Raw genomic sequence first — 18,560 nt, forward strand, 5'->3', positions numbered from 1 at the left:
GAAAAATAACCTCCTTTCAAAATGTCTTAATCATTTTTGTACTCAGAAATTTTGATTCTAAGTCATAACACAAATGGTACAGATTTTCATTGAACTGTGCAGAATGGCAAAAACTCATTAGATTTGGCTTCCACTCTTGGAGTTCAATTTTCTCTCAAAACTTCTCTGCTATTTCTCCCCTTCCTGTACCTTGGTCTCAACCCTGCTTGCAGTTAAGAATCACCTGAGAGCTTTTAAAAAGTATGGATGCCCAGGCCTTCCACCCAGACCAATTAAACTAGAATCTTTGGGGATGAATCTTTGGAGATCAAATCTTCTAAAACTTTCTGGGTGATTCTGATGTCTGGCCCATGCTGAGAATGACTCTTGAGCCAAAAGGAGCTCCTCTCCCTTCCCATGTAGCTGCATGCTCTGTGCTTCCACACCTTTTATGTGATGTTCCTTCCTATCAGAATACTCCTCTGCTCCAGTCCTCATGTTTTCACCATACTCATCCTTCAAGATCCAGTTCAGATGCCATCTCTTTCACTAACTTTTTTTTGAATGCCTTAGGTCCAAAGTAACTTCTGTCTCCTTTGAATTCCTGGTGCATTTTCTTTCCTCTCAGGTCACTTTCCAGCTTGCCATTTCTGTGCGTATTTTATGTTCTCACCCGTCCACCAATTAACCTATAAGCTTTTTAGGGCAAGAAACCCACCTTTTGGGTCCACTTTTTATACCTCACAGCGCCCAGTAGTTACTCAGTAAACATCAGACGAGGAACAGGAGGATGGAAGGAAGAATGAAGAGGTGACTAACATCCATCCACCTTTTTCTCTATACTCATCCAGCACTAGAACTAACTCTCTTTCTCTTTCCTAAGTGTTGGAGTAAAGTGAGATCCCTCAACCACTTTTTCTTCATTGATATATTCTCTAAGTTTTGTCTTTACCTGGATGGCCAGGTAGTTGTGATACTAAAAACGTAACTCAGAAACATCCTAACTGGGGTAGGGCCCCTAATTCTGGTTCTCTTTGCTCTTCACCTGGATTACTGTTATACTCTCATTTTCTCCAGTCTTTCTCCCTAGTCTGTCGTAATCAACACCCTCTAATCTCCTTAAAACACAACTTTCTTCCTGTTATTTCCCTGCACAAGAGCCTGAGCATATTTCCCTATTTCCTGTCAAGTCTACTCCAAGGTCTTCATCAGTCTTGCATTCAAGGCTTTTCATGACCTTTCCATGCTCAATTCCCATTCTGCTCCTTCTCCAAAAGAATTCAGCAGCCAAATTGAACTATTTAGGTTTTCTTTGCCTTTGTTTTACACTCATCAACCTTATCTTTGTTAATAAGTTTCATTCCTGGCATTATCTTCTTCTCCATCTCTATGAGTTCAATTCTTAATCATTCTTCAATTTCAGTTAAAAGATTACCTCCTCTATTAATAATCACCTAATAATCCCCAATGCTGTCCCCTCACCGTCTCCTTTCCACTGGCTCCTGACTAAGATCAAAAGTCATCTCTTCTTCCACTGAATCCCCAAAGCATTTCTCTTTTTTGCAACATATCACTTTCTTCCTTATGTTGCAGTTATATTTTTTACATGCCTGTTTCCTTAAAAATCTTTCAAGTACTTAAAGGGCAAGGGTTGAACTCTTGCTCATCTTTACATTCCCTATGGTGTCTCAAATTTATGTTTAAGCTGCATCGCTAGAGTCTACTAATGATGAACTCTGTGACCTTGAGCAAGTCATTTAACCTGTTTGTGTCAATTTGTTCATAAATCAAAAACATATTCTAATTTAACAGTCTTAATTTGAGACAGATTAAATTACATATTCCTGGGACTGCACAAGAACACTTGAAAGCACATACCAAATAAAGGTTTCTGCATAACCTCAACAAAGCCTACAATTATGGCAACACTAGCTGTTTCCACCGATAAGTTCCTGTAATTTATTTTCTGACTTACTTGGATCAATACAGAGTGGTGTGACTGTACCCTTTCTAGCTATCTCTGTTACCTCAAGCATCAGTGACATAATCCACTCCTCAACTTTGAATTACTATAGCATTATATTTGTGTGTTTGGAGGGAATCATTCATTTAATCATTTGTTCCATGAATATTTATTAAGTACCTATTAACCAGACATTTTTCCAGGTGATAGGTTCTCACATTAGTTAACAAAATAGGCGAGGGGAAAAGAAAAACGCTGGTGTAACTGTGGAAGATGTTTCCTATTTTAACCATTTTATACAATCTCTCATCTTATTAGTAGATCATGAAGGTTTTAGACCACCTATGTTAGGCTAAGACTCAAAGCAAACTCTTCCAGGTTAATGTTTCCTAAAAGCAAACGAAAAATGCCTAGTTTTTCTCATTTGTCCAGATAGTGCAGAGGAGTGAGTACAAACTGCGTCCCCTCAGTCCTTCTAAAGGTAATACAATGGAAACATTTTGGTGGGTGTGAATCACTTAGACAAGCATTCTTCACTCAAAAGTAGAAACTGACCTTATTTGTTCCAGATGTTATACAGCTGCAGGGAAGTTAAAGCCAGTGGTCCTGTTTTCAGTGCAACCAAACTCTTATTGCATTGGGAATTTATTAACCAATGAACTCATATTACTTGTTCTAAGACCTGCACAGTTTTCTTTTTTCCACTCTTACCATTCACAAACAACAATGTTTCATAGGAACCATACTTCAGAATTAATGAGTCTACATCTGTGTTGTACAAAGGAAACATATCCTGTTTACCAGTGTTTCCATTTTTCATTTATCTTGACCCCTTTAATTTTAAGCATAAAATTTTCAGAGTACTTGAAGGAGAGTTGAGTTGTGCTGTTCTTACAACATTTTATAGCACTTTAACTATGGAGTTATTAGAAGGTGTTCATCTTAGGAAGAATTGTCAGCAAAATTATTAAGAAGAATACTGATTATAAAAATGTAACTCGTATCGTTGTTTGTAGTTCAAAAAACTTGACATATTAGCTTATTTCTTGACTCTCCTGCAGGCCTGTAAGAGCTGCTATGTGGATGCATGAAATATAAAAGGATCATGGCTCTTTGACGAGAGTGAAAAAGCTAAGAAATCAGGTAGGTGATGTACATGCTACTTTTATATCTAGTCCATAAAAATGAAAATATATGTGTTATATTTTGTTTGAGAACACTTGTGTTTGGGAACAGAGTACCAGATCTCTTGAGATTATTGTGTTTTTATAGATAAGACTTTTTCAAATTATGGTTCATGGCAATCTACAGCAGAATCACACTGGCCACTTATGAAAATATGTACTTCTGGGCCCAGTTGAGTCAGAATCTCTGTGAATCAGGTCTGAGCCTGTAGAAGGACTCCAGAGATCAGAAAACAATGATAACAACAACAACAATAGACTCTCATCTTCCAGTTGTGAACAGTAAAGCCTAGGGAGGTAAAGTGAATTTCTCAAGGCCATGCAGCCAGTTAATAGTAAAGTAAGGCCTAGAATTTTGTTTATTAATGCTGAGACCGACATTCTTTTCCAGTAAGTTTTTATCTTTAAAAAGATAAGCTTAAAATAAAATTTAAAGAAATAGAAGTACCCAAATATCATTGGATGTCTCACCCAATAGTTCTTTACTTTTATCATTAATTAACCAAATCCTTGTTCATTCTCCAAGACTTTGGAAGTAACTTTCCTTCAGACTCATCAGGAATCTTTTGAGTTATAAGTAAAATCTTCCAGGAAAAAAGAGGAAGACGTTATATTTCATGGATTGTAGACTAAGTCTTTGAAAGATCATGATTGATTACTTTGTAAATGCGTGTTTTAGTTAAAGTTATTTGAACCAGTCAAGCAGCAGTTTGGATTTAATAATGATTCTTCAAAGACATAGACAAAAACTCTAATTCATGACATACATTCTTGATATATGTATATGGTATCAGTTAAAATAGAGCCCTAAAAGTCTGTGTGATATCATTCAAAACTGCTTCAAAAATTTGTTTCATACATCTTAATGATGCTATAAATCAATTTATATCTTTTCTTATGTACATAGTTTAGCCTTCAAAAAGGAAAAGACTCTGTGAATGCTATTTATTAAGTTTTCTGTAATTTGCCTCAAATGATAACATGTTGACACCCATCTATGATGAGTATAGAGGCATCACCAGAGAGAAGATGCACTCATAAACTTCTCTGCTATTCATAGATTCATAATAAATATGGCCCTACTGATGTTCAGGTCCAGTCCCTCATCTTACTAATGAGAAACCTGAGAACAACAAAAAAAAGAGTAGTGTTCTTTTGAAGGAGATAGCATTGTGTCAGAAACTGTCACCATGGTTGTTAACTCTAACTCTCTCCCTCCCCGGAGGGAATGTAAGCTGTGGGGAAGTGTTATCTTTGTCTCACAGGAAACCACCAGAAGAGAAAAACAAGAGACCACCAGAACTGGTTAGAACCAGCCAAGTCTAAAATGGCTGATGACCTGGTCTTCAGTAGACCTTGAGCCCCATCATACACTCATTGTAATACACGAGCATGCTAAGTGACACGCCTGCCGGTGGCCATAACAGGAAGTACCGCACCATAGAAGGAAAAAAAGAAGGTGGCAACCAGTTCCAGGAAGAACCCCACCTATTCCCAGAAAGCCAATGCATATGCCTCCCTGTCATTAACCCTACCTTTAAAAATCTTGCCTTGATCACCCCCTGACTAGAAGTTGATTTGTGAACTAAGTTCCGGCTTCTCCTTTCTCTGGTCATTGAATAAAGCTTGTGTTATTTCAATCCCAGCATCAGTTTTGTTATTGCCTGTGCAAATCTGAACAGGAAAAGAAGCTCCCCTGTCAAGGCAGGGGTCTTCAGCCAGGCTAGGGCACAAGGGTGGGGGGTTCCATAAGGCCAATCTAGTAACAGAACTGCTAGTTGTCTACCCAAACCTCTCTTCTCCCTTTTGTAGAACTCTTGTTTCTAGCAGGACATATGGCTACCTAAATAAAGATTACATTTCCCAGCCTTCCATGTAGCAAGATATGGCCGTGTGACTAAGTTCTTGCCATGGAACATAAGTGACCATGGGTGTGGTAGCTTTGGGGAAACTTCCTTACAAGGTAGTGGGGGCATGTTCTTTGTACCTACTCACCTTCTTCCATACATTCTGTTTAAAAGGTGGTTGTTTTGGCTGGAGATCTATGTTGGCCTAAGAGGACGAGGGCCACCTTGGCCCAGATGACAGTGTAGCTGCCACTCCAACTTTGGACAGCCACTATATAGACTTACAAGTGGGAGAGAAAGAAGTCTCTTTTCTCTTTAAGTCACCAGCTTGGGGTTTCTTGTGTTTGAAGCTGTATCTGATTCAGACAAAAATCTATTTCATGCTACAAAATTTCCTTTATTCATTTTTTGAACACATAGTTACTAAGTACTTTTTATGAGCAAAGAACTACATTAAGTGGATATGAAACTAAATATTTTTTATTTTGAAAAATTTTTTGAAAAGGTTTTAGATTAAGACTCCCCTTTACCTTCGGTCCATCTTTTACCTACCCCAGGCATATCACACAATTTTATTCCTTCACTATGAAGAACTATTTCTCTTGACTTTGGATTTTAGACTGATACTGTCATGTGAGTAACATGTTTTCCAAAAGTTAGAAAAAAAAACCACCAAAGCAACCCAAGCACATACGACTTTTACGTTTCAACCTTCGCCCCCAGCTATGTGACAAATCATGATTAAAAGTCATGTAAATGTAGTCTTTGAAAATATGTAAGATGTAAACATTTGTCTTTGAACAAATTCAAAATATCATGGCATATGTTTTTAAAATATTTAAATCAAATGTATTTTCTAAGTTAATGCTCAGAAATGCACTAAACACAACACTGTTTTCAGTGTTAGTCACATAAAAAAAGGTTCGTATGTGAGGTGAGAGTCTCTCTTCCCTAAATGACTCATCTCCCCTTTCAGAGCAGAAAGTTACTGGACTCCCCAGAATCAGAGCAAACAGATTTGCTGTCACTGGCTCCCTTACCTAATTCTGCTGTCAGGCATGGAGAAGTGTTCGCACATGTGAGTTCCATTTAAATTCCTCCCAAATTCTTCTTTGTTGATTTCTGATAATTTATTGTTTTGAAGTTTTTTTCTTTAAGGAGAGTAGATGCTCTAAGTTTCCACCTATCTTTTCACTTCTAAATTTAAAAGCTTAAGGTCAAATATTTAATAATTTTTGAATGATGGTAGAGATACAATAAAATTTAAGGAGATACCTAAGTGTAAAAGCAGACTTACCTTAGGGTCCACGTTGAGAATTTTTCTGTCTCTTTTGTATTTGAAAAGTAAGCCTTCTGGATTATCAGCAATCACTTGGTAGTTGGGAGTTGAATTCCAAACAGCAACATGACTGTCCCAGTTGTAAAAACTATAGAAATAAATATTTATTAGGAATTAATATGCATAATGAATTAAATTGACAAATATATTTCAGAAAATATTTGGGGCAGTTCAGCTTCAAAATAAATTGATAGGATCACAGTCTATACAACCATGTAGACCACAAGTGTGATTAAAATTCTTGCAGAAAAGATTAGACTGGGTTATTTTCAAATCATTTAGATACATATTTATGACTGTTTTGCATGATTTCCTGGTTTGGACACTCTAGGACCTAGGACCTATTCCAGTATCATATTCCCAGGAAGTCAAGAAGAAAATTGATGCAATTTAAGGCTATTTCTTCTAGTTCAGACTCTTCAGGATATTGAGTATTCAGGGTATTAAGAGACTGTTTACTGGAAGGAAAGGCAGGCTAAGTCACCTCTTTTCATTCAAAACAAATTAATTCATTTCTTTAAGGTTCTATTTTTCAATAATATGTTTTCCCAGGCAGTAAGAAAACTACTTGTGTTTGAGAGGTTACCAGAGGCCAGGCATGATGTGATGTATTCTAAAACAACACCCATATGAATTTGCTCTTATTTCACAGACAAGGCAAGGATACTACGGGAGTTCAACTAGCATAGTTAACACCCTGCAACTAATACATCATAGGGTTAATATTTCAACCCAGATCTGTGTGTTTCAAAGCATATGCATGTTCTTTCTACTGTTCAACATTGCCTGTTCAATCCCTTCTTTGGAGGTTCGTCTATGGAAACTTTCTATTTTTTTCCATCTCTCATTTTATACTTGTCAAAAACAAATATAATGCTGTCATGTTCATTGGCAGTATCCTCAGTACACTTATTTTTACATATCTTATTCCCATTAACACATTTCTAATATTATGTTTGCTTTTAAAATGACAGCCACAGAGATAAGTCATGTAGAGCTCCCAGCCCAGTATGCCTCTCAAATATTTGTAATATTTATTTTTAATCATTTCCCCCTTATCCTATTTCTGGGTTGTTTTTCCCTCTATTACTCCTCTTCTTCATTTTGAAAGAGTAGATTTCATTGATTAAACTCACTCTGAATTACATTGTTTTCTGAGGCATCACCTTTTTGCTACTACCTGAAAATGTAATATGTTTACCCTCAAATTTTTTAATACTCAGAAAAAACTGATTATATAGATCATATATTTATATCTTTGGGGGTGCATATTAGTGAGGACTATTCTATCTCTTCCCCTCTTACTCCTTCTATGGCCAAGACATTGGAGTGTCTGCCTTTTCTGAGGCACAGAGTCAGGAAAAGTGGTTTTCCAACCATCTCTGTCTGTTTAATCAAGCCTCTGCAAGAGAGCAGGAATGACTATCTGATTAGTGAACTGAGAAAAGGAGCTAAACATTCATGGCTTTCTAGGTCCTCACTTTAGCCAGCTTTCATGAGCGAAGTTTATCATGGCAGGCTCAATGCCCAATAGGGTGATGATAGGAGAGCAGCCTATAGTACTGGTGATAAATTCAATCCAATGGTAAAAGTATTACAAGCCAATTTGACTATGCACCCAAGCTGGGTCCCCCAATTCAGTTTAATTCATAATAAAGAAGATAAATTGACCTCTATTCTCCTGGCTGTTCAGTTAGGAGATTCACAAATTGGAATAGGGGACATGGGTATGATCCTCAACTATATATATATATATATATATATATATATATATATATATATATACATACATACATATATTTCTGAGATATATGGATATACATAATCCCAATAAAATGCTTGAGTCATACAGGCAGATTTTATATATATACACTTTATCAAAAAAAGTTAATTTGTGTAGCATGTGGTACTTTTGATGAAGTGATTTGGATTGTTAATCAATACTTTTGTTTTACTAGGCAGGGAAAGGAAACAGGTTTCATCTCACATGCCAATTCTAATAGCTAATAATTATTAGTATTTAATAAAGATAACTAACACTTATTTAATAAGCACCACACCATGTGTTGGGTACTGTGAATCTATTATCTCATCAACCTTATTGTCAACACCATGAAGTAGGCATAAAACTATCCCCTTTTATACATGCAGAGCCCAGGTGATCTTGAAGTGTACTTGTGGATGAAGATGAGGGACTGGATTTGAGAAGACATTGAAAAGTGGATTTAATGGTTATGAGAAAGACATCAATGAGATAAGAGTCTAGGATTACTCTCAGATTTCTGGTTTGAATACATAAGTGGGTGGAATTATCTACTAGGAACTAAAATACAAGGTAAGGAACAGATTGTAGGAGGTGGGGTGGGGGGTGTGTAGTTCAGTTTTAGACGTCTTGAACTTGAAATCCTTATGAAATATCTAAGAAAATGAAAGCAAGGATCTTGGTTTGTGTTGTTTACTGCCCTATTTCCAATTCCTTTTTTCAGACCATGCCTCACAATGGTAGATGCTAAATACATATTAATGGAAGAAATAGATAATGGATGAATTTCTGAACTTAGAGACTTTTCTTAGATGGAGTAATGTATCTAGAAGTATCAGCAGTGTTTAAATTCAAAGAGGTGACTGAGATGGGCAAAGGAGAAGATGGAGATAAGAATGAAATCTGGAACATCAATTTTATTGAGTAGGAAGAGGAATCAGCAAAGGAGAGTAAAAAACAGTGATCTGAAGCGTCAGAAAGAACCAGGAAAGAGTTACTTTGTTGCAAAAACTGAAGAGAGGAGAATATATCAAGAAATAGTACTTGAAAGACAATAGTGTCAAATGCCTCATATATTAGATAAGGCATGAAGAGAGTTCATCAAATTTGCACTTGGAAGGATATTACAGGAAAAGCAGTTGCAGTAAAATGGTGAGAGCAAAATTCAGTTATAGAGAATTTAAGGGGAAGATGGGAACAGATTACTGAATAAAAAATTCCTTTATTAATTTAGTTATAAAGTAAATAAGAAAACTAGGGCAGCACTGGGGATATAAAAAATTAAAGGTCAGCTTTTTTTTTTTAAAAAGATGAAATATTTTTGAACATGTTTCCATGGTGTGAAGAGGGAAAAGTAGAGAAAGCAGGATCCTAAAGAGGCAGGAGCTATAAAAAGGCTTTGCCATAAAAAATTCTATATGAGAAGATGTATCTAATATATAACAGAACTATGATATTCCTATATATATGTAGGTTAATTTGATTTTAGTAAGAACCCTGCATATTATTTATTACTATTCCTATTATATAGATGAGTGAACTGGAGCTAAGAGAAGATAATAAAAAATTTGAAGTTTACATTACTAGTAAGTACTAGAATACAGTCTCAGACCTAGTCTATAGAATCTAAAACAAGTACTTTTTCTAAAAATTTTTATCTTATTGTGGTAAGAACACTTAACAGGAGACTTGCCCTCTTAACAAATTTTTAAGTGTACAATACATTATGTTGACCGTAAGTATGATGCTGTACCGCAGAGCTTTATAGCTTATTCATCTTGTTTAAGTGAAACTTTATGCCTGTTGATTATTAACTCCTCAATTCCCCCTCCTCCCCAGCCCCAGGTAACCACCATTCCATTCTTTGAGTCTACGAATCTGACTATTTTAGATACCTCATATAAGCGAAATCATACAGTATTTGTCTTCCTGTGACTGGCTTATTTCACTTTTCATAATGCCCTCAAGTTTCATTCATGTTGTCACATATTGCAGAATTTCCTTCTTTTTTAAGGTTAAATAATATTCCATTGTATGTATATACCACATTTTCTTTTTCCATTCATTTGTCAATGGACATTTAGGTAGTTTCCACATCTTGACTGTTGTGAATAGTTTCTTTTAGTCCACATATAGTTGAGTGTTGTTTTTTAAAATCCATTTAGCCACTCTGTTTTTTGATTGGGGAGTTTAATCCATTTATACTTAAAGCAGTTATTGATAGGGAAGGATTTACTTTTGCCATTTTATTAATTGTTGCCTGTTAGTCTTGGAGTTCTTTTGTCTGTCTTTTCCTCTCTTGCTGTCTTCCTTTTTGTTTTGTTAATTTTTTTATTGATATATTTTGAATACTTGATCTTTTTCTTTTGTGTATCTTCTATAAGCATTTTTTTATAGTTACCTTGGGGTAAACATAAAATATCTTATAGTTGTAAATGTTAATTTTAAGATGATAATAACAAGTTTAATCACATACACAAACTTTATATTTTAACTTCTCCCATTCATGTACTTCATGCTATTTTCAAAATTTATATCTATTCATACTGTGTATCTTTAACTTTTTTGTTATAATTATTTTTTAATACTTTTGTCTTATAATTTTTATAGTAGAATTAAAAGAGATTTACCCACTGCCATTACAGTAATACACTACTCTGAATTTTTAAAATATATTTACCTTTATCAATGAGTCTCATACTTTCTTATGCTATCATGTTTCTTTTTAGCATCCTTTCATTTTAATTTGAAGAACTCCCTTTAGCATTTTTTGTAGGGCAAATATAGTGGTGGTGAACTTTCTGAGCATTTTTTCTGTGTGGGAAAGTCTTTATCTCTTCTTCATTTTTGAAGGACAGTTATTCTGGGCATATTACTCTTTGGTAGTAGCTCTTTTCTGTAAGCAGTGTGAGTCTATCATCCCACTCCCTTCTGGCCGGCAAGGTTTCTATTGAAAATCTGTTAATTGTCTTATAAGAAGGTGAGGAGGGTCCATTGGATGTGACAAGTTGCTTTTCTCTTGCTTCTTTCAAAATTCTCTTTGTCTTTGATTTTTGACAATTTAATTATAATGTGTGTCTTGAAGTAGATTTCTTTGATTTATCTGATTGGTGTCCCTTAAGCTTTTTGGATTTGGATGTCCATTTCCTTCCCCAGATTTTGGAAGTTTTCAGTCATTATTTCTTGGAATAATTTTTCTCATCCTTTATCTCTCCTCATTCTTGGAATCCCATAATATGTGTATTGGTTCCTTGATGGTGTCCCATAACTCTCTTAAGGTTTTTTCACTCTTTTTCATTGTTTTCTTTTTGCTTCTCTGACTTAATTATTTCCAATGACTGGTCTTTGAGTTCATCGATGTTTTATTCTGCTTAATCTAGTCTGATGTTGAAACACTTTAGTGGGTTTTTTTTTTAAGTTTAATTATTGTCTTTAGCTCTATGATTTCTGTTTTGTACTTTTTAATATTTTTTCCTTGTTGAATTTCTCCCTTTGTTCATGAATTGTTTTCTTGACCTCAGTGAGCACCTTTATGACAGTTATTTTGAATTCTCTTTTAGGTATACTATCAGTACCTTTCTGTAGTGTCAGTATCTGGAGATTTATCTTATTCCTTTTGGGGAGAACATTCTTGCCTGATTCTTGATTTTCCTTGACTTTCTGTGTTGCTGCCTGCATATTAGACAAAGTAGGCATCTCTCCCAGTCTTCATGGACTGGCCTTATACAGGAGAAGACCTCCACCAAGCAACCTGGACAGAGATTCACTGGCCTCTTCTAACTTTTTCCCTCCCCAGGGAGAAGCAGGCAGCTTTGGGTTTTGTCACTTGCTATGTGATGAGTAGGGAGTAAGATCTATGTATGATGTCTACCAGCCCAAGCTGCTGTCGCCATTTTCCTCCAGGTGCATGGAATGTGCCTGGCCCACCAGAACTCCAAGACTGGCAAAATTGAAGTTAGTCCTCTGGGGACCCCCCCCCCCCCCTTAGAAGAGCTGGGAGTCTGGATACACAGACCAACCCCTGCCTCCCTTGGGAGAAGCTGAGAGTTAGGGTGTTTCTTTTTCATAGTATGGTGCTATGCTGGCAGTAGGGATTCCAGTAAGAGGGTGTCCCAAACCTCTCTACTGGCTTTGGTGATGCTTGCTTTGCATTTTCCTGGGGATACAGGGACCTTTCAATTAGTTTCTGGATTTATCACAAAGGGAATTTGTCTAGGAATTCTTGCTGAATCTGTGTATTTGTGGGAGGAGAGTCCAGGGCTTCCTACTCTGCTATCTTGCTGATGTCACCAATCCAAATGCTCTTTTTAATCTGCTATTTCTTGATTTCTTTTATTTTTAGTTAATTTTTATTGGAATACAGTTGCTTTACAATGTTGTGTTAGTTTCTACTGTACAGCAAAGTGAATCAGCTATACGTATACATATACCGCCTCCTTTTTGGATTTCCTTCCCATTTAGGTCACCACAGAGCATTGAGTAGAGTTTCCTGAGCTACACAGTAGGTTATCACTATTTATCTATTTTATACATAGTATCAATAGTGTATTTATGTCAATCCCAATCTCACAATTCATCCCACCCCACCTATCCCCCTTGGTATCCATTTGTTCACTATAAAACTTTGCCTAGAACTAACAAACATATAAATTTCAGCTAAACAAGGAAAAGACAGAAAGAAAGAAAGAGAGGGAGAGAGAAAGAAGTAAAAAAGGAAAGAAAGGAATAAAAAGGGGAAAGGAAAGAAGAGAAAAGAGATTTAAAAACTTCCCCAAACTTAGATTCTCTCCAGGTCATCACACTTTTCTCCTAATATATTATAATTAAATCTATCTTCTCTATGCCAACTTACCTCGACCGCTGTTCCATCTCAGTTCTCTCACCTGAGCTGCTTATCCACATGACTTGCTCAAGTAAATACTCACTGGGATAAATCATAGACTCCTCAATCTCAACATATTAGAAAATAAAATTTTCCCATCTTCCAAACCTGTTTAAACTTGCTGTACTCTCTCTATCAATAAGTGGCGCTTGAGCTTCCCTGGTGGCACAGTGGTTAAGAGTCCACCTGACGATGCAGGGGACACTGGTTCGTGCCCTGGTCCGGGAAGATCCCACATGCCGCGGAGCAGCTAGGCCCGTGAACCATGGCTGCTGAGCCTGCACGTCCAGAACCTGTGCTCCACAATGGGAGAGGCCACAACAGTGAGAGGCCCGCATACAGCAAAAAAAAAAAAAAAAAGTAGCACTCAATAAATGTTCATTAACTAAATTAATGATATATGTCCATCTTTATTATTATTTGTGATACAGCTGATTACAGTATTTTTAATTATTACAGAATTAAAATAAAGAAGTAGCAAGAAAATTTATTTTAAAATGTAATTAAGAGAATTGATCTAGAACATTGATCTGGGACTTAGGAAATCTAAACCCTCATGCAGTGGTTTCAATTTTCTCTTATCTAAAGTTTAGAGGTTGAACTATATATTGCAAAGGCTCTTTACAATGGTAATAGACTGTTATTATGAAAGCCTCCTTTGATTCAATGGGTTCTTACATGTTATTTTAATTTATGTCTAAGTGGTCACATCTAGAAAATACTTGTAGAAAAGTTCAAACATACTGTATCTAAAATAGATAGAAGAACTTAAGGGGTAACTTATGTGAAATTATTTAAGGTTTAGGAATAAAAGAACAATTTTCCATTTGCTCCCCATGAAAAGCATCCAAGGTTTGGGCATTTTGCTGTATGAGAGTGTACTTGTACACAACTTATACAAATAAGTTGGGATAATGAATTGAGATAAATATGTGTAAAATCTGTTCACTCAGTGATAAGGGAGTCCTCATGTATGTTTTTGGAAACAATTACCTGTTTGTCATCTATTTTACATGATAACTCCTGATACCAGAGAAAATATTTTTATGACATTACACGACAACAGAGCATTGGACCACCAGGGGGAGTAAATTTCAAAGCCGTGTCTCCGGAATACTTTGTTTGCCCTAGTTTTGCTCAATATCTTCCTTCAAATGGAGTGGAAATGGCATATTTAGGGAGATCATGAGAGCACAAAATGGACAATGCTATCAAAGATTAGAAAAATTTGCACTTAAAAATACATTTAAAGGCAATCCAAGGCCTTAGGGGTGAATACAGAACAAAAATAATGACTATAACAATTGTAGTCTCCAGTACATAAAGCACAGGGAAAAAATAAGATCACTACCACAAGAACAGGGAATTTGAAATCACACAGAACACATCACTGAAATAGAAGCTATTACCATCTAAGAGATTTTCCCCATGAATATAACCAATAGTTCATAATGATTAGGAGGGAGATGTTTCAATCTCTATTAATTATGGAATTTTTTGGGTTTTAAACTGTTGGACAAGTAGGCATTTACAGTACCTAATACTTGAATATGCTTATACAGTTAAAAAAAATTTCATTTGAGAGAAAAATAAAGAATATTTATAAGATATAATTTTTAGGACAGAGAGATATTCATATTTAAAGGAAATTTGTAAAAAACAGAAATAAAATTAAAAACCTACAAAAACGGTTTTTGTGAAATCAAAAGATTTTTATTGAGGGACTTCCCTGGTGGTCCAGTGGTTAAGAATCCACCTTCCATCGAAGGGGATGTGTGTTCGACACCTGGTTGGGGAACTAAGATCCCATATGCCGTAGGGCAACTAGACCCATGCGCCACAACTAGAGAGCCTGCGTGCTGCAGCTACTGAGCTCGCACACTCCGGAGCCCCCATGCTGCAACAAAGAGCCTGCTCACAGCAGCAAAATATCCCACATACCACAACGAAGATCCCACATGCTGCAACTAAGACCTGATGCAGCCAAATAAATAAATAAAAAGAAACACAGAAAAACAAAAAAACAACTGACAGTGGTTTACACCAATAGTTCACTTCTTTAAAAAAAAAGATTTCTATTGAAAAATGAAAATTCAGGGGATTTTATGAGCGTCATGGGGACATTTAAGCATTAAACATTATTGTCTCCTTTTTAATCTCTGTGTAGACAGTCTGTAAGTAGGATGGCTTTACAATTTTACTTTCTAAACTAGGCTCCTTCTGTGAAAGAAGCAAGCTGCTACTAATTGTGCCAACACAATAAGAGTAAGCCCAGACGATGCCAGGAAAACTGAGATGTGTGGTCTCTACACCTACAAACCATTTAAACACTGCTGTTTTAGAGCTGATTTATCCAATGTTTGTGCAAAATGTTTCCAAAGTTTTGCCATGGATTTGCCAAAAATATGATAAAGTTGTTTAAAAAATGCTAAAACATGTTTTCTTATGGTTGATACTTTTTATTTTATTTTATTGCTGTGGAAAAATTATATTATATAAAATTGCAATTGTGGTATAGAGACATGAAATTTAATCTAGAATAATAAACACTCCTGTTCTTTTTCTATTTTTCAAATAATATCAAAGCAGTAAAACATTCTATAACAAACTAATTTCCTGAAATATCATATTCCATGTAAAAATATAGGTTTGATCAGTTATTTTGGTTGGTAAGAATATGAAATCTAAAGTTTAGTGTTTCCATAAGTTAGTTAACTTGGCTCCTATTCATGACTATATAATGTATCTCTAACTTCAATCAGCTATTTAATAAATGCATATGCCAGTTGGGAAAATATAAATAACTGTTGAACAACCTACTGTAATTATTAAAATAATTGAGAACATTAAAAGCCCTAGTGACAGGTAGTCAGAAGGGTCATTCAATTCAATTCAACATGTCAAAAATGCAAACAAAGGATTATAATACAGCATGAAAAATGATACAATAGAAATTTGTGTGAGGTATTTTTGGACTGTAGAGGTCAAAAACAATACATATCTTGCTGAAATATATTTCTAATGAGATTTTCCTGATGGAAAGAAGCAGGGCCAAGCATTCCAGGTAGAAAGGATAGTAAAAGTTAGATTAGATAAGAACTGAAAAATGTTCATGATCAGTGTTAACATTTATGAGAGATATTCAGTAGTTTATTGCTAATGAGGCAGAAAGCAAATTGCTGTGAATTGAGAACTGAATGTGAAATGTGATTATTAACTGTCTTCTACCAAAGTGCAGAAAGTTTGGGTGTGCATTCCCTTTGGGGACAGAGTGGCTCAGAGCAAAGGAAGCAAGGAGAGCTGGTAAGTTTGGCTTTCCTATCCCTTTAAGGCAGTGGATAGAAGGGAGTGTTCATTGCCAGTAGGCTATTGCTCTTAATTTTCATTTGAGTCAGAAAACAGATGGGCACCTGTCTATCATGTTCATCATATTATATGCTCTGAACCCAAAGTGCAATGTCAAGTATATGGACTGGTTATGGAAGGTGCTAAGGGAGAGATGAATGTAATATAATACCTGGGATACTTGACTATTTGTGATAAGCCCCCAACGGGGACTTATCAGGGAAAGATTCTGAGGAAGTATTCCATAACTGCTTCTACACTCCTATGCTGGCCTCCTCACTGAAGACCCTAGCCCTCTGGTGGGATGTCTGGAATGCTTCATTGCTAGCTCCATGCAATGGGAAAGAAGCAGGTGATAATCACAGATGTACTTATAACCATATCTTCCCATAGTAAGGCTATGGAGATAGATTTATGAGTTACACAAAGCTCTTTCTGATTTTGCAATCAGAGCAAGTATTAGAAACATCCTGAGAAGTATTTGCAACTTCTCAGTTGCAAATCATAGAGTGAGAACCTCAAGGTCAAGCAAGAATGCCAGTAGCTAGTCCCATAGTGGCCATTCCTGGTGGAGAGATTGCAAAGAAAGCACTTTCCCAAGGCAGAAACCTGAAGGAATGGTACAGGGATGGGGTGGGTGTCCCAGAGAGCCCTACTTAATTTCATTCTCTTTCTGATATTATTATTGAAACAACTGACACTTGTTATTTTACATTGATGTAGTGCTTTGTCACCTAAAAAGAGCTGTCATGTTTATTCTCTTGTTTAATGTCCAGAATAATGATGTATTAGGTAGGGTATTTATTTATAGTTTATTACAAAATATTGAATATAATTTCCTGTGCTATACAGTAAATCCTTGTTGCTTATCTATTTTATGTATAGTAGTTTGTATCTGTTAATCCCATACTCCTATTTTGTCCCTTCTCCCCTCCCTCTCCCCTTTGGTAACCATAAGTTTGTTTGCTATGTCTGTGAGTCTGTTTTGTTATATGCATTTGTTTGTTTTATTTTTTTGATTCCACACATAAGTGATAACATAGAGTATTTGGTTTTCTTGGTCTAACTTATTTCACTAAGCATAATACACTCTAGGTCCAACCACATTGTTGAAAATGACATAATTTCATTCTTTTTTATGTATGAGTAATATTTCAGTGTGTGTGTGTGTGTGTGTGTGTGTGTGTGTGTGTGTATACACCAACTCCTCTTTATCCATTCATCTGTTGATGGACACTTGGGTTGTTTCCAAACCTTGGCTACTGTAAATAGTGCTGCTATGAACACTGGGGTGTATGTATCTTTTAGAATTAGTGTTTTCATTTTTTTTCCCATATACACACCCAAGAGTGGAATTGCTGGATCTTATGGCATTTTTTTGTGGAACGTCCATACTGTTTTTCACAGTGGCTATATCGATTTATATTCCCACCAACAGTGTACAAGTGTTCCCTTTTCTCCACATTCTCACCAACGTTTGTTATTTGTAGGCACATTTTATGTTTTTGATGTCACAGTTTACACTGAGCATACATAAGAGACGAGCCCGAGAAGGAGACAGAGAATTGCATACGAATGTACGAGGAGTAAGACAGTGCCATGAGAACCAAAAGGAATAGAAGGCATGAAAAAACAATGAGGAGATCCCCTTTGTCAAATGCAAGGAAGGAATGAGAAAATAACCAAAATGTGATGGCTATCATTGGTAACTGTTCTCTTTGGGGTTAGCGAGCATTTATCTTAGGCTAAGGAGATTGTATAGATAAGTAATCTCTGCTGCTTCTACTGGAATTACAAGATTAGAGTTCTGTTACTTAAAAATAACAAACATTCTTTGACTTAACATACTCTTTCTATCTGGAAGGTCTCGACAAACTCAAATTTTGCGAATATGAAAATATTTTGAACTATTGCTCCACTCAGCAACCTTTTACATTATGAATACTGCAATGTTCTTTAGGTTTACTGATCTTTCTATGAGTAGTATGCCAGTTCTGCCCTGTAATCACCATAGTTTTCCTTCATATCTGTGGATATATTTCTAGAATTAGCATTTTCTAGTCATGACTATGTGACAAGGCAAGGCTTTTCATTAAAGAAATGTCAGTATATTAGGGAGAGGAAATCATGGTGGGTCTTGGGTCCTAGGGACCAGGGAAAGAAACCAGAAGGGAAAACTGGAGTGTAGGTATGTTGTGAGGGAGACTGGCCACTCCCCCAGGCTCAGGCACTGTAATTGTGCTTACAGGTAAAATGGCT

The 18,560-nt window shown here is 36.0% G+C and overlaps 1 protein-coding gene across 3 annotated transcripts in view; it reads right to left on the minus strand.

Annotated features, from left to right (window-relative positions):
* Window positions 1-18,560, minus strand: part of CFAP299 (cilia and flagella associated protein 299) — a 630,144-nt gene that overhangs the window by 12,532 nt on the left and 599,052 nt on the right. For all 3 annotated transcript variants that reach the window (XM_065878062.1, XM_065878061.1, XM_065878060.1), the window contains one exon: window positions 6,271-6,400. In XM_065878062.1, coding sequence (XP_065734134.1) covers window positions 6,271-6,400 — 130 coding nt within the window. The remainder of the gene's footprint in view (window positions 1-6,270; window positions 6,401-18,560) is intronic.

This window comes from Phocoena phocoena, chromosome 5, assembly GCF_963924675.1.
Source record: "Phocoena phocoena chromosome 5, mPhoPho1.1, whole genome shotgun sequence".
Lineage (NCBI taxonomy): Eukaryota > Metazoa > Chordata > Mammalia > Artiodactyla > Phocoenidae > Phocoena > Phocoena phocoena.